Source organism: Malus sylvestris, chromosome 8, assembly GCF_916048215.2.
Source record: "Malus sylvestris chromosome 8, drMalSylv7.2, whole genome shotgun sequence".
NCBI lineage: Eukaryota > Viridiplantae > Streptophyta > Magnoliopsida > Rosales > Rosaceae > Malus > Malus sylvestris.
The window spans coordinates 29235257-29259911 of NC_062267.1; the positions used below are offsets into that span (position 1 = coordinate 29235257).

The 24655-nt window shown below is 37.4% G+C and overlaps 3 protein-coding genes across 5 annotated transcripts; 2 read left to right on the forward strand and 1 right to left on the reverse strand.

Annotated features, from left to right (window-relative positions):
* The first annotated feature begins 1483 nt into the window (after positions 1 to 1483).
* LOC126631519 (serine carboxypeptidase-like 45) lies at positions 1484 to 6021 on the forward strand. Its single transcript, XM_050301637.1, has 8 exons — positions 1484 to 1547; positions 4438 to 4524; positions 4638 to 4708; positions 4797 to 5078; positions 5164 to 5279; positions 5462 to 5560; positions 5664 to 5781; positions 5875 to 6021. Exons 1-8 carry the CDS (start codon positions 1484 to 1486, stop codon positions 6019 to 6021), a joined length of 984 nt encoding a protein of 327 aa, XP_050157594.1.
* An 874-nt stretch (positions 6022 to 6895) lies between these two features.
* LOC126631520 (agamous-like MADS-box protein AGL82) lies at positions 6896 to 24549 on the reverse strand. The gene is made up of 2 exons (XM_050301638.1): positions 24271 to 24549; positions 6896 to 7843 (listed from the first exon to the last, which is right to left on the reverse strand). Exon 2 carries the CDS (start codon positions 7832 to 7834, stop codon positions 6896 to 6898), a length of 939 nt encoding a protein of 312 aa, XP_050157595.1. The 5' UTR covers positions 7835 to 7843; positions 24271 to 24549.
* Positions 15482 to 21973, forward strand: LOC126632397 (magnesium transporter MRS2-4-like). 3 transcript variants are annotated; one of them, XM_050302801.1, is made up of 4 exons: positions 15482 to 15875; positions 19505 to 19953; positions 20622 to 20897; positions 21320 to 21973. In XM_050302801.1, the coding sequence occupies exons 1-4, from the start codon at positions 15497 to 15499 to the stop codon at positions 21596 to 21598; spliced, it is 1383 nt and encodes a 460-aa protein (XP_050158758.1). In that variant the 5' UTR covers positions 15482 to 15496; the 3' UTR covers positions 21599 to 21973. The 3 variants fall into 3 exon arrangements, with proteins under 3 accessions (XP_050158758.1, XP_050158759.1, XP_050158757.1); XM_050302802.1 differs by lacking the exons at positions 15482 to 15875; positions 21320 to 21973 and adding exons at positions 18008 to 18531; positions 21062 to 21091; XM_050302800.1 differs by lacking the exon at positions 15482 to 15875 and adding an exon at positions 18010 to 18531.
* Positions 24550 to 24655: the final 106 nt, after the last annotated feature.

Here is a 24655-nt window from a genome sequence, read left to right on the forward strand (position 1 = left end):
AAAAATCGTACAAATGACTTAGAAAAGTTAAATTGTATGATGTTGTTCAAAGATCAGGGTTGTTTGCTTGTAACTGCATGTTGACAACTTGATTAGTAAAAGTAATGCGTGGGTGGATTTATTTAGTGTGTGTTGGATTCTTTTCCATCACAAATTCCCTAAGTAATCTACCCGAAATAAATGTTTATGGATTCTGTTACATGTTATATGAGAGTAGATTTGGAAAAGAAAGCTGAGACATAAGTAGACAGTGCTATGGAGATGGATGTAGGTACTTCAGGATGAGGTTTGGCTCCGGAACCTTATATGGGGGATAAATAATAGGTTAGGGTTTAGAGTTTTTATAGGACTTTTTTTTAATATTTTGAGCTTAAAGTTTGGCAACACATTGGGTTTAGCACATTTTAACTTACAAATTGGGTTTAGAAAATAATATCCAAAACAAATAATTAAATAAAAAAATTAATTTAATTAATTCGGTTCGGTTCGGTTTGGTTCGGTTTCTAGATCACTAAAACCGAACCGAACCAAAAGAATTCGGTTCGGTTTGGTTTTTTCAATTCGGTTCGGTTTTTTTGTTCGGTTCGGTTTTTTCGGTTTCGGTTCGGTTTGGTTTTCGGTTTTTTTCGGTTTTCGGTTTTTTGAACCCACCCCTAATGAAGAGACATACTCTCTTGTAATGGACGCAATTACGTTCTGTTACTTAATAAGTTTGGTAGTTTCAGAAAAACTTGACATGCGACTTATAGATGTCATCACTGCGTATCTATATGGAGAATTAGATACTGACATATATATGAAAGTCCCAGAAGGACTTAAGTTGCCTGAAACAACTAACAAACCACGAGGTATGTGCTCAATTAAATTAAGGCGATCATTATATGGGCTGAAACAATCTGGACGAATGTGGTATAATCGTCTCAGTGAGTATTTGATCAAAGAAGGATATACCAACAATGTCATATGCCCTTGTGTGTTCATTAAGAAATCAAATAGTAGATTTGCTATAGTGGCAGTATATGTCGATGATATGAACCTAGTTGGAACCCCTGGAGAGATCAACAAAACTGCTGAATATCTGAAAAGCGAATTTGAAATGAAAGACCTTGGGAAAACAAAATTTTATATTAGCCTGCAGATCGAGCATTGTGCTAATGGAATTTTGGTCCATCAATCAGCTTACATTGAAAAAATACTAAAGCAATTTGGCATGGACAAGGCTTATCCACTTAGCACCCCAATGGTCGTTCGTTCTTTGGACATTAAGAAAGATCCATTACGTCCAAAAGAAGATGATGAACTGGTCATTGGTCCAGAAGTACCATATTTAATTGTAATAGGTGCTTTATTGTATTTAGAACAATGTACTAGACCAGATATAGCTTTTTCAGTCAACTTGTTAACAAGATGTAACTCTGCTCTAACAATTTGTCATTGGAAGAGAGTCAAAGATGTATTACGATACCTTCGTGGAATAATAGACATGGGTCTCTTCTACTCAGAGAAATCCACAAATGACCAGATTCTTGTTGGATATGCAAACGCTGGTTTCCTTTCTGATCCGCACAAAGCCTGCTTATAAACTGGATATGTGTTCACTAATGGAGATACATCAATTTCATGGCGCTCAACAAAACAAACATTAGTTGTTACATCTTCCAATCACTCAGAAATATTGCTTTACATGAAGCAAGTCGTGAATGTTCTTGGGTAAGATCAATGGTCCATCGCATCCGGAATTCATGTGGTCTACCTTCAAGGACAGACACTCCAACTGTCACACATGAAGATAATGTAGCCTATGTTGCCCAAATGAAGGAAGGATTCATCAAGGGCGACAAGACTAAACACATATCTCCAAGATTTTTCAATGTACATGAGCTTCAGAAAGCTAAAGTTATTGAAGTCAGACAAATCCATTCCAATGAAAATCTGGCAGACTTGTTCACCAAATCTCTACCAAAGTGCACATTTCAGAAGTTAGTGCAGGGAATTAGATTACGTCGGCTTACCAATTTGAAGAATGCGGAATCAAAGGGAGATACAATTCAGGGGAAGCATCCATGATACATGCATATTGTACTCTTTTCCCTTCAATTAGGATTTTTCTCACTGGGTTTTTCTTATCAAGGTTTTAACGAGGCAATATAAGCATGCTTAACACCATATCAACAATCCGGGTAAAGTTGTACTCTTTTTCCTTCACTATGGTTTTTTCCCATTGGGTTTTTTCAAGTAAGGTTTTAACGAGGCAACTGATGTTGATATGTGGGCATCCAAGGGAGAGTGTTGTAAATAAGTGGGTATGTATGCCCACATGCATACAATAAACTTTTCATATGCTTAATAGTGTAATTTGTTTGCTTTCAAAGTAGTTGCTCTATAAATAGAGCATTACGAGTGTTCAAAAGATAAGAGCAAGAACGAAAGAAAAGTTAGAATATTTTCAGTATCCTCCTATTTCTCTCTTATTTGCAATCATTTTGTATTAATGTAATATTTTGCAACAACCTCGCTCCTGTCCCTAGCAAAGGTTATTTCTCTAACTTTTGCCTATTTATAACATATATTCATTTCTTACACAGAATTATTGAGCGAACAAATTGCAATGTTTTAAAAGACGCTAGGCACTAGTCGGGCGGCGGACTGGGGCTTAGCGCGTAGGCAGATTAGACGAAATTAAGTAAATCTACTATATTTCATGTAAATAAGTGTCTGTTTATACTTAAAATATATGTAATTTCATCAAAAACTACAAAATAGAATGACATATATATTATGAAGTATTGGAACATAATGAAAACATAAGGAACAAGCATATAATGTGTGTTTATTTAAGTATTCAACAAGTCTCTTACAATTTATTGAAAAAAGTAAAATGTAAATTGAAATTTATCTATTTTCTTCTTAGTGAGGCGGGTGCCTGTGCAGGTCTGGACGAGCTAGGCAGGTGCCTAGGCAGTTTAGGCAGGTGCCTAAGCGGTCAAGGTAGGTGCCTCAGCAGGTCTAGGCACCCTTTCTTAATTTTCAAACACCTGGGTATTAATCGGACGGTTACCACAATGACAAATTGTGAGAAAATTGGTATACTCATGAGAACAAGAATGTCAGTTTTAATTAGCGCTTTTTCTCTGCATCAATAAAGACATTCAGAGGAATGACAGGCAACATCCGAATAAAACTTCTTCCATATGTTAAAAAGAGTGTAGTTGACACTCCAACAAAAATCGATATTGTACGTCTGAGTTGTTAACAACTTTCAGGATGAGTCCAGTACATGGTACCCAACTCGTCAAATCCACTAGACTCGTGAACAAAATGAGCATGGTTAATAGCCAACTTATTCAAAGTATTTCAAACCAATAACATACATCAATGTCCTCTCGCTAGTTCTTACTTCTTATGATGCATAATAACATAACATGTTTAAATTCTTAGATTGTTCGCTGCTAAAACAAAACCCTTCGCAGGAAAATTTGTACGTGTCACTTTGCATTAAGGCACACCATATACTCTGTGAGGCAAGATATTCGATCACCATTGGAGGATAAGACTCAGGCCCTTGACAATTTCCTAATGAAGGTTATGCAAATTATGTTTATTTTCCTCTTTTGAGAAGCCCTTAGGTTTATTTTCCTGTGTTTCTAGCCTCTTGTTCTTTGGCTCAATGGAGGTGAGCTTCCATCCAAATCCAATTTCAAATATAATCCCTACCAGAAAATTTGCATGCATTATTTGTTTGGGGTGTGCTATCCACACACTCCTTGATAATCTCTGTTTGTTGATCTTCTTCAATTCATCCGATCCGACAGTCGAAAATTAAAAAGGTGTGTGAGAAGTAAAATGGGGTGTGTGGATATCACACCCCTATTTGTTTTTGCTCTTACTGCTTCAGCCAACTGCCTATGTTTGTAACATTTTATACATTAATGAATGCTTGTTGCGTAGTACAATTACGAACCAAATAACTGAGCTTGGTGAGTTTAAAGTGAAGGTCCTGGTTGTTCATCTGTTGGAGGAGCTTTCAGTGTGCACTGACTTTTTCAACCAAGCGGAGACATTTTACTCAAGAACGATTTTAGTTGGAATAGAGGTAATTAATCCATTAAATTATAGTTTTAAGTGATCACAATTGTGTCACATTCGTTGTTAATTAGATTCTACTCCCGATTATTCACGTAACATTGATACTAATTATTATGGATTTTCTCCTGTTATATAATTTGCAGAAGCAAATATGCTATACTTGGAGTCACCTGCAGGAGTAGGCTTGTCCTACTCAGCAAACAAATCATTCTATGGCCTCGTGAATGACGATATCACAGGATTTCGCTTCATATGACTTTCTCAATCCTCATTCAACCAACAAAATATAACCCGAAACTAGTAAACATGTACATTCTGATCATGTTCCGATTCTCTTCTTTTTAGCATGAGATAATCTCGAGTTCCTTCGGCGCTGGTTCCACGAATTCCCTGAGTATAAAAATAGGGATTTGTTCATCACAGGACAGAGCTATGCAGGTAACATCATTTACTTGTAAAACCATCATTTCTATCACTAATGACCAATTAGAAAACTCGAAAGGTACAAACTTACGAAGCGCTTCTAAAAATATCCATTTTTTCACTGCCAGGCCACTATGTTCCACAGCTTGCACAACTCATTATCCAATCAAAACTGAAGTTCAATCTGAAAGCAGTAGCAGTAAGCAAACGGGAATCGAAAAAGTGAAGTAACTTTGGAGTTGATGTTTTCGACTAAGATGTCATGCTTGAGCTGTTTTTGCTTGCAGATTGGCAATCCTCTTTTTGAATTCAATACTGATATCAACTCACGAGCAGAGTACTGGTGCTCTCATGGATTAATATCAGATGCGACCTTCGAAAATTTGACTTCAGTCTGCAACTATTCTGAAATTTTTAGACTGGAGGGAATTCGTGGTGGTCCACTTACCCTTGATTGTGATGCAGTAGCGAACCAATTTGAAAGAGAAGTCCCTAGACATTTGATCAACCAATACGATGTTACTCTCAATGTCTGTTTATCATCGGTCGAAGCTCAATCTTTCCAACTGGTAAGCCTTGGTATTTTCTCCTTTCATTTCTCTTAAATTCTCTACGTTAATATACAAACTTCCAACTCACTGATCACATCTGCAGCGAAAAACAGCGAAGATAGATGTCTGTATCGAAGATGAAACAGTTTCATACTTAAACCGACCTGATGTACAGGAGGTGCTTCATGCCCGAGTCACAAATTGGACAACTTTCAGCAAGTAATCATCTCATCTCATTTGAATCACTGATGCACATAAACATAGTAGGTTCCGAAGATGAATCAAAACATGAAAAGAATTCCAATTATATTCCAAACTATTCAAAGATTGAAGAAATGTTCCTTGTGCAGCAATTCTTTTTTGTTTAATGTGCTTCTAACTTTGATTATCCTCTTTTACAGCAGAGTTGTCATCCAGTATGACATGAAAAACCTGGAAACACCGATGCTTCCAGTTTTAGGTGACCTTGTCAAGTCTGGAATTCGGGTTTTGATTTACAGGTGATGAGTCTCACCATTGTACAAATCAAAACTCTTGCCATCTTCGATAATCTTAGTCTTTTAGAAATTGTCCTTAAAAGTTTATCTTACATGTTTTCCACAGTGGAGATCAAGATTCTATTATTCCACTAACGAGTACACAGACACTGGTGAACGGATTGGCAAAGGACTTGGGGCTACAAACGAATGTGCCTTACAGAGTCTGGTTTGAAGAAAAACAGGTCGGTTCTTGAACATAATAGCAGTGGAAAATTCGGACTATCTACTTGTGGTCTTAGCAGTTTTTATCCTTCATAAATTTTTTAACTTTTGAGATTGCTGGATGGACACAAGTATACAGTGACGCTTTATCTTACGCTACCATAAGAGGAGCAGGCCATAAAGCTCCAATTTCGCAGCCAGAGAGATCATTACTTATATTTACTTCATTTCTGACAGGAATGCCATTGCCAAAAGCCTGAAGTACTGACACAAACCGCAGAAATCAAGAAGAAACATATCTATTCATTTCTTACAATGAATAATGGAGTGAACAAATTGTAAGAAAATCGGTATACTCATTAGAACAAGAATGTCAGTTTTAATTAGCGCTTTTTCTCTGCATCAACAACATCCGAATAAAACTTCTTCCATATGTTAAAAAGAGTTTAATTGACATTCCAACAGAAATCGAAATTGTACGTCTGAGTTGTTAACAACTTTAAGGATGAGTCCAGTACATGGTACCCAACTCGTCAAATCCACTAGACTCGTGAACAAAATGAGCATGGTTAATAGCCAACTTATACGAAGCGCGTTGTTTTTCAAACCAATAACACACATCGATGTCCTCTCACTAGTTCTCACTTCTTAAGATGCATAATAACATAATAACATAACATAACAGAACCCCTTGCAGGAAAATTTGTACGTGTCACTTTGCATTGAGGCACACCATATACTCGGTGAGGCAAGACATTCGATCACCATTGGAGGATAAGACTCAGGCCTTTGACAATTTCCTAATGCAAGTTATGCAGATTATGTTTATTTTACTCTTTCGAGAACCCTTTAGGTTATTTTCTGTGTTTCTAGCAAGACTAATTTGTAGTGAAATAAGAGAGGGAGGAGTGCAAGATAAATTTTTCAAGAACAAAAGCAGAACCAAAATAACTTACTTCCAATAATGAATTAATTAAATTAAAATTACAAAGCAATTGCTAATCTCTAAACAAAACAATAGCAAGGCGAATATTTTTCATGGCCAAACTGTAAATCTAGAGTTAAACCAATCAAACCAAAAATTAGTAGAAGACTAGAAGTTCGATAACCAAGGATTTGAGATGGTGTCCTTAGTTAAATCTTCTTCTGTAATTCTGAGTTCAAAATCCACGCACTTGGCAGCATTGGACATTTCACAAGCAATGGAGGCTTCAATTCCATGGCTGAAGTACTAGTAGTAGAAGTAGTATTCATTGGATTCTTCGATTCCATGACTGACGTAGTAGTACTAGTAGTAGTAGAATTCACCGGATTCTTATTAAAACCACCCCATTGGGCCAATTCATGAGTAACTTTTTGGCCTAATGCATTGTGAATAAATGGATTTACAGGGTCCTGAGAGGGGGGCATCTGCACATCAAAATACGCAGGGTTCAAGCGTTGCAGTGTTTTGCTTGAGCTTGAGTGAGTTCGGGATAAATTTTGATTTTGTTTCACAGCATGATATCTTTCCATGGAATCAATCTTCAGTATTGATGCTTGTATCTTGGCTTCGAGTGAAGCAATGAGTTTAATCAATTCATCTTCTGAAAATAGGTCAATTCGAGCATCCCATGTTGGGTACTTATTCTCGGAAATGTGCTTATTGCCCAGTTTTTGAAGCTTGGGATCCACATGATCATCATCATCACCATCATCGCCATCACCATCATCACCACCATCATCACCATCACTGTGATCACCGTCAGCATCTTTCTTCATCTTGGCCTCATAAAAATCAGACAAACTGAAGCTTCTCTTTAGGAAACCGGGGGCAGCAGCATCCTTGGAAGCCTTGTACCTGCCGAGAATGCGATTGAATTCAACTGGATCTTGCGGCCACGTCTCCGGCTGAACTGGCCTAATCCCCTTCCTTTGGTCAGCTTCATAGACAACCAAGGCCACATCGATATCACAAAGTTTGGAGAGCTCGTCGGCCTTCTTGTAAACGCTCTTCTTTCGCTTCCGAAATGCCATCTTTCGAGCAGTCTCGTTGGGAATGAGTTCCAAGCTTCTTCTCGTAGGAGCCACCATCTTCTTCTTCTGTGAAATTAATCTCATGAATTCTAATTTCTGAGAGTCGTAAATTGTAATAAGAAGTAGGGTTTTGGTTGAGTTTTATAGGGAAGGAGGGAAGTAGGGCGGAAGAGTTATATATGGAAACCAAATTCGAATAGGAAACAGAAAAAGTAGTTTCCAAATGCATCAGGAGACCACGATTTCTCTAATTATTACTTGCTTTACACGTCACATTCTAATTAATTAGGGTTTCCGTCCCATATCATATTTAGGGTTTCTGTCCTATATCGTCTTTGGGTTTCCTTCCTATATCGTATTAAGGGTTTCCGTCCCATATCGTATTTAGGGTTTCCTTCCTATATCGTAACCCTAAACCCTTGTCCCCGGCCTAGTAATAATCGTTTCCCTTTTACACAAGGAATATGATAATGGCAGTGTTTTTTCTTTTTCTTTTTCCCCTTTTTTTTTTATAATCTTGGTGCATTTTGGGAGATTAATGTACATGGAACGGTCGTCGCTATGTGGCGGTCTAAATTTATAATATAAAGTCGTGTTAAAAACTTAAACAAATATTTTATTATTAGATCAAAACGTCATAACGACAGTGATAAATCCGTTTGATGTAAGTTTTTTTTTTTCTAGGTTCGAAGACATCTATTTGTGTACTTAATTATCTTTTAAGTAGGATATCTTTTCTTTCTTTATAAATTAGGGATATAATATAATAACTATAAAAAAAATTAGAAAATTTTGAATTTTTTGACTGGAAAAAGAAAGAATTTAAAATTTAAAAATTTCGAAATCACAAAAACTCATTCTATTTTCACATCTTTTAAATTATTTAAGTTTGGAACGAATAAATAGTTAGTGTTTAGTTTACGAAACAGTGATAGTACTAGTGTTCATTTGATAAATAGTCAATATTTAGTTTACGAAACAATGATAGTACTAGTGTTCCGTTTAAAGAAAAAGGTAAAAAACTCATTGAAGGAAAGAGTAAAAAACTCAACAAAAAAAAAGAAAAAAAGAAAGAAAAAAAAAAGGTTGTGGAACTTTCACGGTTCCACCAGAGGTCCAGAACCCTCTATACTCTACCCTCTGCATTCTCAACTTGTTTTTTACTCTTTAGAGTACACGCACAGCTTTAGAGCCTGCAGCAATTTTATTTCCCTGCAAAATTTTCAACGGTGTACGATTAACCCTCTATGATTTAGTCGGTCAGTTGCTCTCAAACACGAAATAAGAACGCACAATGGTTTAATGAACCTCTCAAAGCACCCGACGAAAGCCAATGCTAACATAATCATGTATTACAAATTTACAACACAATGCAACAACTCTCTGCAGAAGAACTACGCTTAACAGAATCATCGACAGGAAAACTGACGCATTACTACACATCTTACAACAATTGATCTGAGGTAATCATGTTATGTATGTATGCACATCAAATGCGGAACGAGGGGTGTAAGAATATAACACTTGTTATGAATGCTGTAAGTGGTGGATGATCGGTCCCTAGCAATATGCAGAAGCCATTCCAAATTTCGTAACATCTGAAAAGGGAAGTGGGAGATATGGTGCACATTAGCACCTTCCTCAGTGCAGCCAATGCTACCCACCTCTTCTTCTACATCTGGGTATCTGAAGCTCCTCACTTATTCAGAGCCATAGCCCAAAAAATTCGAATGTGAATAAAGATTGTCTTTCGGTTGTGTGGCTTTGTGGGTTTTGTGGGCTGAGCTAAGGGCGGCGGTGCAACTGGAGTCAACTGACTGTTTTTGGGGTTTGGGTTTTATGCTATTTTGACAGTGCGTTTATATGGGTTGTTTCTGATTGCTTGCATGGGTACTTTGCTCTGTTTATTTCCCGAATAAACTAACAAAAAAATAACAAACGGAAAAATTAAACACTTTTAGAGTAAAAGTCAAGGGTAGAATTGGACACACGTTAAGTTATTTCAGTTGGGCCATGTTGATTGAACTAATTAAATGTTGGGCTTTGTCCTAACCATTAAATAAACTTTCTATATGGTTTTTGGTTAAAATTCAAAGTTTTGGAGCCCTTATCATTAGTTTTCCTAAATTTTAAAGGTTAAGTTAGAAATTCTAATCTAACTTTTATCCTGCCTCGCCACTTAGTACTACGGTCTAGTGGTAGGTTTGATTCTCACTAAAGGTGAATTTGAAGCAGATTATTGTTAACTCATTGACACAACCCGACCCGGAATGTCCACTAAGACCTCGAATCGAGCGGTGTTGGCCGACACCTGGAAGGTGACGAAGCCATAAGTGTGATAATGTATAAAATGTGAATAAATAAAAACCTAAAAGTGCCAAAGTACATGAGTGCACGGTGAGCGGGTCTGGACCCATTTCACGCGTGATACAGAGCATAGGTATAGTACAGTAAGGTAAGATAATGATTATACCATCATAAGAAGACATATGTACTAAACAGTGCCACGAATCCTCGTCGATATGGACACTCTGTTGATAGAACCTGGAGGGGTGTAAAAATAGAAAATGTGAGTGAGTGAAACAAAACTTTTCAAACCAAATTTCAATTACCAAGGCATTAACCCCTCACCGTAAAACCTGTATAGTTTCCAGAAAATCATATCACGTATCAAAGTGAAATAAAAAATACATCCACAGTAATTTCATAAATATACCATGACACAACATCACATCAACAATATAAATCATGTGCTCAATAATCTATATTAGCACGTAAGTCGGAGTCACCTATAGTGACATATACGACGTATCCATATCTCATCAATCAATGCTAGCATATAAGTCGGAGTCACCTATAATTACGACTTATCCATATCTCATCAATCAATGCTAGCATATAAGTTGGAGTCACCTATAGTGACCTGTACGACGTATCCATATAGGACTGGGTGTAAATAGATATGCTCAAGTGCTACAATCACGTGAAGACTGTGCGAATAATCGCAGGTCACCTACGAGTCGGAACCACCTATAGTGGTCTGTGCGACAGGACTGTGCACCTACCTTGGATCCAAGGTGAGTATAAGGTGCGGGAGGTGAACATCACATGAAGGACTGTACCCTGGCTACGGGCGGGAGCATTAACACCGGGGTGCAGGTTTATGAGCTCTAAATGCATCTAATACCGCATGTACGACTCATAGGCAACCAGTACGACAGTGTCCGAGTTGCCTAAAACATAAATGTAGTCATACTATAACCCCATCATTTCAACTAATACTATATACTCACCTGAACTTACATGTGCGTCCTGCGTTCACCTTTGCACTTCAGAGCGTTCACCTTTAATTATGTGCAAGGAACATACATATGGATATACTAGGATGTAAATCTAAAATTCAACCATATCATAATATTTCCAAATATATAACCACATATACAAATGACATAAAATGCATAAGTTTTATTGCCTCACTCCCGAACTATTTACCTTTGGAAATAATTATCGGTAATAAGCCCAACTAAACACTAGTTTAATTAACTATCATTACTAACTATTTTTCACTTCAATGTTACGATTCTTCACACATTGATTTATAACCAACATTTAACCACTAAAACATAAGGTTAAATCTCACATTTTCCACCAATCTCCTTCACTTTGCTCAATTCCCCAAACAAGGATATTGTCTCAATTATTTAGTCTTATTTATTGTATGGCTGCATCTAACACCTCGTTAGACTGCCTACGTACCCTAAACAGGGATCAAGCCAATCGTAGTTCACAGTAATTATTTGTAGGTAACATGCATAAATCAATTTAGAAGCATTTGTGGAACTATCAATTATATACATATGATAAAAAGGAAAAGACCCACTCACTTGGAGTTCATGCTATGATTCTCTAGCACGCACATCGAGGCGTCCCAAACGATTAGCTCCTAGAACAATTATCGAATCACATCTCAGAACTCTTATCATTAGAATACGTAATTCACATAAAGCACATCCTCAAGGACATTCTAAAATAGTTTGAGACCCATTAACCACAAGTCAACCGTCGATCAAAGATCGACAGTAGGGTTTACAACCTTGTATAACTCAATCTGGAAGATCCGCATATCAGATTTTCAATCTGTAACCTCCAAAGATCTACATTATGCTTCTAGAATAATGTACTAAAATTTAATTACGATCCAACGGTCGGATCATCGATTCATATTTTGGCCAAACCTAGTATCGTAACAAAATTTGATTCAAACGATCAACCTATGACATTCGGATATCAAAACTAAATTCAGGACATTTAATTTAGCCTAAAAGTAGCATTGACGGTCTCTTGGCCACGCGCCGCCGCGAGTGGCGGTCGGCCACCACGACTTGCCGGAAAATTCAACTATTTCTAAAAATTACCAAAATTTACAGGAATGAATATCTCAAAGAAAGGAACAACTTTCATACCTATGGCCAAAGTCAATTTGGCCGAGAAAAGCCTCAATTTTACTAAAACCCGCTGGAACCCTAGGTTTGGGTGTTTCTTGATTCGCCATCTCTGGTACTCCGCCGCCCCTACAACTGACTGGGCTTTGTTCTAGACCTCATGAGGAGTCTAGTGGTGATGGTAATTGGTGGGAATAGCTTCAGGATTTTGGGATTTCTTGCACGAACCCGATGGTTCCTCCTCCATTTACAATAATTTCTTCTAAATTTGAGATGGAAAAAGGAAAATGGAAGGGCTAGATGGTGTTTGGAAGTGGTATCTTGGTCCAATTCATCAAAAAAACCATGGATTTTGCCGTAGAAATCCTCCGACTATAATCGGGTCGCACGGGTCATACGGGTCACACAGGTTTGGCTGCCATTTTCCTTACCTACCTTCTCTCATTTCCCTTCTTACTTTCTTCTCTGGTTGGTCCCTCACCTCACTCCTCTTCCTGATTAGGCAGTAGCTAGACCTGTAAACGGGTCGGGTTTATTGGGTTTGGGTCAGTTTCAACCCGACCCGTTAAGTTAATGGGTCACCCGAACCCAACCCGTTAAGCTAACGGGTCACCCAAACCCGACCCATTAAGCTAACGGGTTACCCGTTTCACCTGTTAACAATTATTATTATTTTTTTGTTAAGACTTTACTGAAATTACTAAAACATCCTCAACTAACGGGTGCTAACGGGTCTAACGGGTTGACCCAAAGTGACCCGTTATTTAACGGGTTCACCCGTTAGTAACCCGACCCGTTAAGCATATAGCAGTCTTTCTCCCCCTCTCATTTGCTGCCATTAGGCAACCATCCTCCTCCTGAACTCCTTTCTTTCCCGATTCTCCTATCAGCCACACCCATGTGGCCTAAACATTTAGTACAAAATAATATAATCTACTTAGAATAATTATTTCTTCAAAATACATTTGATTCGTAGCTCCGTAAAACTTTAACCGTAACTGCAAATTCACTTTTGTTTGCGCTCACGCGTTCGTATCGTCGAGTACTTCAGGAATATGCTAAAAGAATATTTAGTACGTCTCACTACACATTGGTCAATGAAAGTCAACACCTTCACCTCTAGGGTATTTTCGTAAATTCACACATTTAAAATTATAAAAACCATAATTTTTAGGGACGGGTTGTCACACTCATTGTGAGGCTTAGTTCACCCCCCCCCCCCCCGGGCCGCTTTAGTGTAGATTTCAAAAAAAAAAAAAACTTTTATCTTGATTCCTTATAGTTATCATTAAATCAATAAAAAAAAGTTCCATTAAATACGATGATGTGGCAGTTGATAATCTTTCCTCTTCTTCTTCTTTTTTTTTTTTTTTTTTTGAAATATTTTTGTTCACCACCCTATTTATCATAAATCTCAAAATTTAAACACATTTCAATGGTAATAAGTAGTCCCACTTAAGGAGTTAAAATCTTTGGGCCATTTTGTGTGCGACTTTTATCATAAATTGACAAGTATTAAGTTTATGAATGACATAATTAAGGAGGGTTAAGTTTATGGACACATGTCAACCAGTGACAAGGCCACATAAAAGCCACAAACAAAATAGGTGCATAAGATTTGAACTCCCATTTTAGGATGGTGAGCAAAAATGCACCATTTGTTATTTGAATTAGTATCGAACTCGTCATTTTTGAGATTCAAATCTAGATTCTCTCATTTAGAATTGAAGAATAATACTAATAAACTGTAATACTTATAGGCAATTTTTTTTCCTTTTTCATTTGGTAAAAAGTTCAAAGAATCCATGGGTCTAAAATAAGGTTTAGATTCAATTCTCACTAAAAGCGAATTTAAACCATATTTACTAATCTTTGTGAGGCTAAACCAAATTTAGCATAGATAATATTATGGGGTGTAGTCAAATTAGGATTTGGTGGGATTTTAATAGATTTTAAAATCAAGGTGTATTCAACTAAGATTTTTAAAGAGGATTTTAAAAGAGTTTGAAATCATGGTGTAGTCAAATTAAGATTTGAAAGGATTCTAAAGAATACATCCAAATCCATGGGTAGTCAATTAAATTTTTTACAAGGTCCACCCAAGTCTAGATGTAGTGAGAATCCTAAAGATTTGCTAAGATTTCAATGAATGGTGGATTTTGATGGATTTGAGGGTGAGTGGTATAAATATCATATGCCATCAAGAATCCTATCCTCCCCCCTCTAATTTCTTTTCACACAGAAGAAAACCTTTCTCATCTCATACTTCATCTTCTTCGTACTCATCCATCATGGATATTTTTTTAACAAGTTCAAATTCGTAAACAAATACTACAAATTGTAGGTTTTCTGAGTTTTTCCCTTAAAGGAAAAAAAAAAAACCTCAAATCCCTAAATTCGAAATCCTCTATCAGTTGCATTCTCCAGCATCTCAAGAGCATCCTCAACTCTCCCCTCTCTGCACTAACCTCCAAGTATCACGTTGGAAGTCATGGTATCAGCTCTGTTGACTTTGCCACCATGGCAAAATCCATTAACCAAAATGTTGTAAGCTAGGGCATTGGGCAAAATTTGGTCTTTTGAGGTCATACATTCAAACAACTTCATTGCTTATGTGAGTCTTCCACTTTCATGGAGACCGCCCAAGAGAGTTGAGTACCTAATCAAATTAGGGTACGCAATTTTGGACCTTTTCATTTCTTTCATAACCCCAAAAGTAAAATCAAGATCCCCATTCTTGCAATGGTGCTTAACCAAGATGTTGACAATGCATCTCAACTCTGAGAGGAGGAGCAATGACGGAAAAGAAAAAATTTTAGGATTTCAATTGCATAGAATTGGAGATGTTAATCTCAGCCATTGGATTTCATTAAAAATGCTTTTAGTGTGATTCTTAACTTTTACAAAATCCTAAGAAATCCAAGAAATAGTCCATACAAATCCATACAAATCTGTAATAGGAATCCATATAAAATCTGTCAAAATCCATATGGATTTGTAAAATCTATTAAAATTCTTTAAAATTTGTTACTTACGAAAAGTCCATTAAAATCTTTTGAAATCTAAATTCACTGCGTCCCCTTAATATTTTCTGGTTAGAGGGCTTTTTAGGGGGTGGAACTTAAAAGAAAGAAGCACGCTGGTGGGGAGGATGAGGAGGAGGCAGAGTCGGAGCAGGAGAAGGGGAAAGAGAGATCCATGGCACGCTAAATAGTCACACACAACTGGAAGAGAGAGAGGGAGAGAGCCCTAGAGAGAGAGAGGGACCATAGGAAAAATGGGTAAGGGTCCATTCTCTTTCAAGCGTAGCAGCAGCAGCGTACGACGCCGCCCCAAGAAGCTCATTGGCACTCCACCTTCCCCTTTTCCCTCTCCGCCGCAGCCGATTCGCTCTCCTCCGCCCTCCAACAGTGTCAATGTTAACAATACCAATACGAATAATAATAGTCTCAGCGCGGTTGTTGCTGGCGGCGTCGGCGGTGGAGTGAAGGGGAAGAAGAAGGCTGGAGGAGCCAGGCTTTGGATGCGGTTTGACCGCTTCGGCGTATCAGAGCTCGTCGAGTGTGATAAGAACGCTATCATTCGACGCGCTGCCATTCCCGCCCGGGACTTGAGGATTCTCGGCCCTGTCTTCTCCCAATCCTCCAGCATCCTTGGTACTCCTTCTCCTCCCCTTTTCTTATTTTATTTTGTCAATTGTCTTAGGGCTGGTTTGGTATTGATGTGCTTTGAAAAAAAGCTGCTGTGAGAATAAGCGGCTGTGAAATAAATCAGCAGAGTGTTTGGTAAACTTTTTTGTAAAAGTGCTTTTGGAAAAAAAAGCAGATAGTGGGTCTTTTCATTAAAGGAGCACTGTAGTTTTGTGTGCTTTGAAAAAAAACAAGTTTTCCAAAGCTACAAATGGCAGCTTCAGTTTTTTCCTTTGATTTCAGCTTATTCTCACAGCATCTTCCAAAATAAGCCCTTTTTTTTTAGTTTACCAAACACCAAAAACACTCCCAGCTTTTTTTCATATGAGCTTTTTTTAAAATCACCTCAACCCCAAACTGGGGCTTACTACAATCTAGTGGTAGGTTTGATTCTCACTAAAGGAAAATTTGAAGCACATTATTGCTAATCTATTATGAGGCTTAGTTCAACTTCACCCCTTAGTGTAGATTTCAAAACAAAAAAAAAAAACAACTTTTATCTTGACTCTCATTTTATCTCTTATAGTTATCGTTAAATCAATCAAAATTTCCATTAAATACGATGATGTGGCAGTTGATAACCCTTCCTTATATAAAGATTAACCTTTCCTCTTCTTTTTCTTTGAAATATTTTTGTTCACCACCCTATTGATCACAAATTTCAAAATTTAAACTCATTCAATGGTAATAAGTAGTCCCACTTGAGGAGTTAAAATCTTCCGGCCCATTTTATGTGTGACCTTTATCATAGATTGACAAGTATTAAGTTTATGAGTAACATAATTAAAAAGAGTTAAGTTTATCGACACATGTCAACCAGTCACAAGGCCACATAAAAGCCACAAACAAAATAGGTGCATAAGATTTGAACTCCCATTTTAGGATGGTGAGCAAAAATGCACCATTTTTTATTTGAATTACTATTGAACTCGTCATTTATGAGATTCAAATCTAGATTCTCTCATTTAGAATTGAAGAAGAATACTAATAAACTGTAATACTTATAAGCAATTTTTTTCCTATTTCATTTGGTAAAAAGTTCAAAGAATCCATGAGTCTAAAAATCGCGAACTGTTGTAGTCATATTTAGAATAAGAATGTAATTGTGTAAATCCTAAGAGATATGGGAAAATATCTTATATTTCTATTAGGATTAGATTACCTATTAAATGCTGTAATACTTAAGCGAAAGTTTTTTTATCTATCATAATACTATAAATAAAGGTACAATTCGGTGAATCAAACACACATCACAATTAAATCAATATATCTTCTCTCTAATTGTGGCCGGCCCCCTCTCTCTCTCTCTAAACCCTAGATTGCTCAATCAAATAGGCCTACAACATGAACAACGTACATGACACAAATACAAGAACAACTTATATAGAATGAGTTTAACGTCATTGGCGTCTCTTGTTTAATAATACATTTTATTGTGTTATTATTTACACCGCTCTAGCCGACTGAAAATCCCACATTCCTTAGAGCACTCCAACCCGGAAAAATCCCTTAGGGAATGGTCCCCCCTCCAAAAAAAAAAAAAAAAGCCTCAGGCCCCAAGGCTGACGTCAGCTACAATTAAAAAATTAATGAAAATAATAAAAGTTAATTAAAAATACAAAAAAATAATAAAAATTTAATTAAAAATACAAAAGGTTATAATTTTTTTTATGAATACCTAATCATGTTCTTCTGCCTTACATCACATTTCAATATTTTCAAATACATTCAACCAGTTTTTCGTTATTATTCGAAATTAAAAAAAAGATTATCTTTGATTATTTTATAAAATAATAATAATATTTTAATACTAATTTAAGTTTACATTTGGAGTTTTCTACCAAAGGCAAGGAAAGAGTTGGTGAAAAGTGAACTCCCTTTTTACGTATCTAGGTACTTGACATTCTAAGAAAGTTGTTTTGTGCATTAACTAGATCTCTCATGTTACTTAATACTAGACTTTAATGATATTTTTTTTTCAATTGTAAAATTTTGATTCAATTATTGCTTAAGATAAATTTGAATCATTTTTATTAATTTATTGTGAGGCTAAACTAAACTTCATGAAATTTAGAATATCGTCTCGTATAGGTTAGCGGGGTTTGTAGGGGTGGAACTTAAAAAAAGAAGCACGCGGATGCGGAGGATGACGAAGAGAGAGATCCATGGCATACTAAATAGTCACACACAACTGGAAGAGAGAGAGGGAGAGAGTCCTAGAGAGAGAGAGGGACCATAGGAAAAATGGGGAAGGGTCCCTTCTCTTTCAAGCGCAGCAGCAGCAGCGTACGACGCCGCCCCAAGAAGCTCATTGGCACTCCACCTTCCCCTTTTCCCTCTCCGCCGCAGCCGATTCGGTCTCCCCCGCCCTCCAACAGTGTCAATGTTAACAGTACCAATACGAATAATACTAGTCTCAGCGCGGTTGTTGCTGGCGGCGCCGGCGGTGGAGTGAAGGGGAAGAAGAAGGCTGGAGGAGCCAGGCTTTGGATGCGGTTTGACCGCTTCGGCGTATCAGAGCTCGTCGAGTGTGATAAGAACGCTATCATTCGACGCGCTGCCATTCCCGCCCGGGACTTGAGGATTCTCGGCCCTGTCTTCTCCCAATCCTCCAGCATCCTTGGTACTCCTTCTCCTCCCCTTTTCTTATTTTATTTTGTCAATTGTCTTACTTTATATGTTAATTCTCTTCTGGGTTTTGCAAATTTTACTAGGTTATGCGCCTACATTAGGGTTAGGGTTAGTTTTATCATGTCGATTTGTTCTAGGAAAAAGTTAGTTCAAGGAGATTGGGATTTTGGAATTGCAATTTGTAATAATTGTTTTTGTTTTGTCTTTGCCCTGTTTTTGTTTGCCTCTTGAATCAGTGCCATTGCCTTGGGGGTGGAGTTTCAGATTAGGGTGTAGCTAGGAAAGTTTTGCAAAGGTAACAATCGCCAACCTGCGCATTACAAGATTAAGGCTTGCATTTGATTCCTTTGGGGGAGTTTGTAAAACTTTTTTACTTTGGTTGGAACTTGGAAATTACTTTTCAGATTTTGGGGTGTGTGAAATTTTTGTATAAATTTCAATTCAACCTTGCATTCGAAATTTTGAAGTGACGGCTTAGAACCTTTGGATCCTTGACCTACAGACCATGATCGTGGCCAAAAACTTGGCTCTCGGTACATGTTGCTTCAGTATATATTTTTATGTTGTTGCTCTAGACTGAGTTGTTGGTGATTTATTGGTATAGAGTATTTTGTAGTATTATTGGTTTTAATACAAGTTGAAACTTATATCAGTATAAGAAAACTCCCTGAAATATCCCCTTTGCTCATCTCTAAGTTTTTGGACTTGACCAGAGGTGGAAAATGGGGGGGGCGGGTGGGTTAGGGCAGGTTATATGGTAGGCAATAAATGGGTTGGGTGGATAGTTATCCATACAGCACAAGAAACTTTCCAGTCTCAATTGTTTAGTTCACTCGTTCTCCTTGGAACAATGCCTTTATGAGTTATACTACTATGAATACAACTTTTAGTTGCTAGTGTTTTAATTGTAACCTGTGTAGCCATAGTAGACCATGATAAATATGTTTTCCTCATTTCAATTGCAGCCAGGGAGAAGGCCATGGTGGTTAATTTAGAGTTTATAAAGGCTATAGTTACAGCCGAAGAGGTTTTGTTGCTTGATCCTCTTCGGCAGGAGGTTCTTCCATTTGCAGATCAGCTAAGGCAACAACTTCCTCAGAAAAGCCAATCCAGGATACAAGAAGCAAGTCCACTTGATGAACAAGATAATGGAATGGATGCTTCAACTATAAGGCAATGGTTACCTGTTCCCGAGGCTGTTGAAGGATTGCAGTGTGATCTCCCATTTGAGTTTCAGGTTCTGGAGGTTGCATTAGAAGTTGTCTGTATATACTTGGATTCTAGTGTGGCAGAACTTGAGAGAGAAGCCTACCCTGTGTTAGATGAACTGGCTAGAAATGTTAGCACCAAAAACCTTGAACTTGTGAGGAGTTTGAAAAGCAATCTTACCCGTTTGCTTGCACGTGTCCAGAAGGTATGTTTGCTTAATCCTACCTCATGACTCATGAGTCATTGTTCTCTATATTTGTTCAGATGAGTTGCTATGCTGTTCGTTCAGATGATTTGCTATGCTGCATCTAATTTCAATCCTTTCCGGCATCAATAACCTGACCCTGCTTGGAGTTAAAATGTTTCTCGAGTCATAATTTTTGTGAGTTTTCGGTTTGTTTTGAAAACTGAAATAGGTTTCTGGAGCACTGGAACCTTAAATAATATAAAACTATCAAATATTAATATAAAGCAGCAAATCCCAGGTTGACATAAATAAACCCTAATTAAGTGTCACCACACAATCTGCTTCAAGAATGTTTCATGAATTAGGAATTGAAACATACATGGTGATGCGCTTGTAATATGCCATTCAATTGTCACCATTAGCTGATAGATGTACATTTCTCATGGCAGCTTGATAGAATCCTTTTATTCTTAGATATTGGAGAGGAATTGAATTTGTGTCAAACATGTGATTTGAGGGTTTGACTGTTTCCAGATTATGCAGGACTACAAAGAGAAGTGGATACTCTTTACTATTTGACAAGTTGATATGAAACGTTTTTGTAAAACGGGTTTGGACTTAGGATACCTTTTTATTTATATGCTATTTTCTTTTTGAGTAACAAGCGTGTGTCTGTCTGATTTCAGGTGAGGGATGAAATTGAACATTTGTTGGATGACAATGAAGATATGGCACAATTATATTTAACAAGGAAATGGATGCAGAATCAACAGCCTGAGGCTTTGTTGGGGCGTTCTGCATCAAATAGAATCTCTGCACCCCATCTTCGTCGGCTTGGTTCTAACAGAAGTGGGAGTTTGGTAACCAGTAACAATATGGACTACGATGATGTAGAAGATCTAGAGATGCTGCTTGAGGCATATTTTATGCAGCTGGATGGAACCCGTAACAAGATATTATCTGTAAGTGCCAATTGTTGTGACCTACTATAACTTTATACCCAACAACTTGACTTCTAAGTTCAATTTACGCACATGCTTTAAAGTATCTCTTCCTGGAGAATTCAACCTTTTACAAAACAATCTTTAAATATCAGTTGTCACCATTAGCTTGCGTTTTAATGCAGTTGCATCAACTTTGATGGAGTTCCAGATAACTAATTTTAGGTTAGATTTCTTAAATGTTGCATATTTTCTACTGAGTTCTGTGGTTGCACTTGCTCCTGAGCTCTTGTGGATTCCCAGTTGTAACTAATTTCACTATCATCGGTATATGAGGATTGTCATTTAGAAACCAGTTAGCCGTGCATGTTAAGCATAATTGGTTATTGTGTTAATCTGTCCTTGAATATTGCTCATGCTCTTGTCGTGTTCATTGGATGTAGGTGCGGGAGTATATTGATGACACGGAGGATTATGTCAACATACAACTTGACAACCAACGAAACGAACTCATTCAGCTCCAGTTGACATTGACCATTGCATCATTTGCGGTAGCGGTGGAGACCTTGATATCTGGGATATTTGGTATGAACATCCCCTGTATCTTATACGACAAGGATGGGATATTTGAGGCCTTTGTTGGGGGTATTACAGCATTTTCCGTGTTACTCTTCTTTCTCGTCTTCGGGTATGCGAGGTGGAAAAAGCTGCTTGGTACATGAGTCGAGCCTGTCATCCGTCGTAGATAGTACTGGATTCACAAACTTATTTACGAACCCTAAAGCAACGTCTTTGTAAATAAGCTTGTGGTTTCATGTTGTATGAGCACAAGGAGTTTGTTAGGGATTTCATGGCTTGGTATGCTGCCAGATTCGTTTCGAATTACATGGCATGTAGTTTAGTATAGTGTTGCATATGATAAACTGATGAATGAATTTTCTTGGGTCAAAATTAACAAGCGTTTTTGTTAATTTGAAGAAAATACATGGAATACTTAGAGCTAATGGAAAACTTGACTCAAAATCGAGCTCATTGGCATTTTAGGATGTATACGGCAGACTCTACTTAATAAGTTCAAGCTCTTTGTTGTTGTATAATTAACTAGTATTTTTGTTAACGGTTTGAATAAATTGTTGGTAAGATTTAAGAACAAAAAGCTTGTAGCTCTTTGTTCTTGGTAAAGAGCATTTTCACTTCCGGCCAATGTTCCGAGTTCAATCTTTCCTTGCTCAATGTCGTTTGTATGTGTGATCATATGGGGACTCATAAATAAGGGACACCCTGTGGGCCCAAAATATTATGAATTTTGATGATTTGACTGTTTAGGGCTAGTTTGGAAATGGTTTTAAATCATTTGAAATGTTTTTTTAAGAAAAATGTTTTTTTAGAGGCCAATCCTTAATTAAAATGCAAGTAAATTTAGAAAAATCACTTAAAGTGTCACATCCCGACCCGGGCTCCACCACATCCCGGGCTCAACTCCACCGTAACACGATATTATTTGCTTTGGGCCCCAACCACGTCGTCACGGTTTTGTTTCTGGGAACTCAGACGAGAACTTCCCAGTGGGTCACCCATCATGGGATTGTTCTTGCACAAATTCGCTTAACTTCGGAGTTTGGAGCTCCCAAAAGGCCTCGTGCTAGGTAGAAATGAGAATATATATATAAGGCTTACAAGATCCACTCACCTAGGCGATGTGGGATATTACAATCCACCCCCCTTAGGGGCCCGATTTCTTTTTCGGCACACTTCCGACCAGGGATTGACTCTGATACCAAATTGTCACATCCCGGCCCGGGCCCCCACCACATCCCGACTCGACTCCGCCGTAGTACGATATTGTCTACTTTGGGCCCCGACCACGCCCTTACGGTTTTGTTTCTGGGAACTCAGACGAGAACTTCCTAGTGAGTCACCCATCATGGGATTGCTCTCGTGCAAACCTGCTTAACTTCAGAGTTCCGATGAAACCCGAAGTCAATGAGCTCCCAAAAGGCCTCATGCTAGGTAGAGATGAGAATATACATATAAAGCTTACATGATCCACTCTCCTGAACGATATGGGATGTTACATAAAGTGTTGCCCGCAAAGAGCACGTAATTGGTGCTTCTTGTATGAAGCATTTCAAGTGTTTTTGAAACCCAAAATATTTTTCTCAAAAACAGTTTCAATTATTTTAAAAACACTTCTACATATGGGTTTAGTATTTGGTTAAGCTGCAGCGGCAAAAATTGGTTGAATTATGCGGACATGTTTGATATATATTGTAATTGTACTGAATTTGTTGTCTTGTTGTAGATATTGATGAGGAATTGGCCATCCCCCCTCATGCTCCTTTTATGTGCCAACTCCTCCTCTCACTCTTTCTATTTGTCGATATCTATTAATTAATAAATGTCGTTGTAATAAGAAATTAAAACCAAAGGAAATGCTTGTATGCAATAAAGTTGCAAAACTCCACAAAGAAAAGTTAGGGCTCGTGATTATAAAATGATTGAAAATTTTTTTGGTGAAATTTTTTTTAAAATTAATTTTTAATAAAATTATAAGTGGATTCTAAAATAGTAGTTGAAGTGCTTCTTGCAGTGCAAGAATCATTTCAAGTGTTTTTAAAACCCAAAATTATTTTATTTAAAAGAGCATTCAAACATTTGAGAAGCACCTTTGAACAAGCCCTTAAAATAGCCCTACTATTAACATTCTAATGGGGTAGGATTATTGTTGGTTTGGGAATTAGGGTTTATAATAATCTATTGATTGAAAAGAATATTATCATTTCAATTCTTTTCACAAAAGAAAAAAAAAAAGTCAAACTCGTGATGAATTTGAGTTCTCTTATTATTTTGACATGCTCAAACTTGTAATCCAAATGGTCTAATTATAAATTTAATTGGCGATTTGGTAACTATTTTGTTTTTATTTTTTATTTTTTATTTTTTATTTTTTAAAAACTAAAATGATTATTAAAATGCTCTAAGAGCTCCCCATTTTGTTCAAAATTTTAGCGAAATACGGTGTAAACTCTAAATTTCTAATGAAGTAAATATTGCTTTACCAGTAAATTATAAACCAACATGAATAAAAATATATGAATATTTCATATATTTTTACATTCATTATGTGATTTATAATTTTGACCGTTTACAAATGCATTTGACTTCTTTGCTAAAGTTGGTTTTTGGTAGCAAATGGAAAGATGTTTATTTGATTAGTTTTTGAATAATTTAGATACGAGTGTGTTAAATTGTGGGTTTTGATTTCAAAACCCACAGAACGCATGCATTTTTGCTAGTTACCTCGAAACAGCACAAAAAACTCATAATTTTTACATGAAAATCTAGTCCTAATCAATGATACTGAGCAATTAGAAGGAGTTTTAGTCTTACTTACGCCTCGAACGACGAGGAACCCGTCCAAATGTCACGATCGCCGTCGGATGTCTCGGTCCGAAGCTTGGCTTTCCGCTTCCCCAAACACTGGGGTGATTGGACTTGCTGGGCTGTGGAGGTGCGGACGGTGGTCTTTGCTGCTCTCGCCGATGGGATTGCCACCCATTATTCTCGGCTTACCGAGAACGAAAGGGAGAGAGTTGCCTCCCCCGGAAGTTCTCGAATGTGTCCTCCTCCCAAAATGAGAAGGAGAGCCCTGGGAAGAAGAAGGGAGGGTGGGTCCCACGGACCCCAAAACAATTTAAAATAAAACATTGTCCAGCAAACGGACGAAATTACTAAAAATACCATTTGACTTTAAAGTTTCATAAAACTCGTTGTAAGTC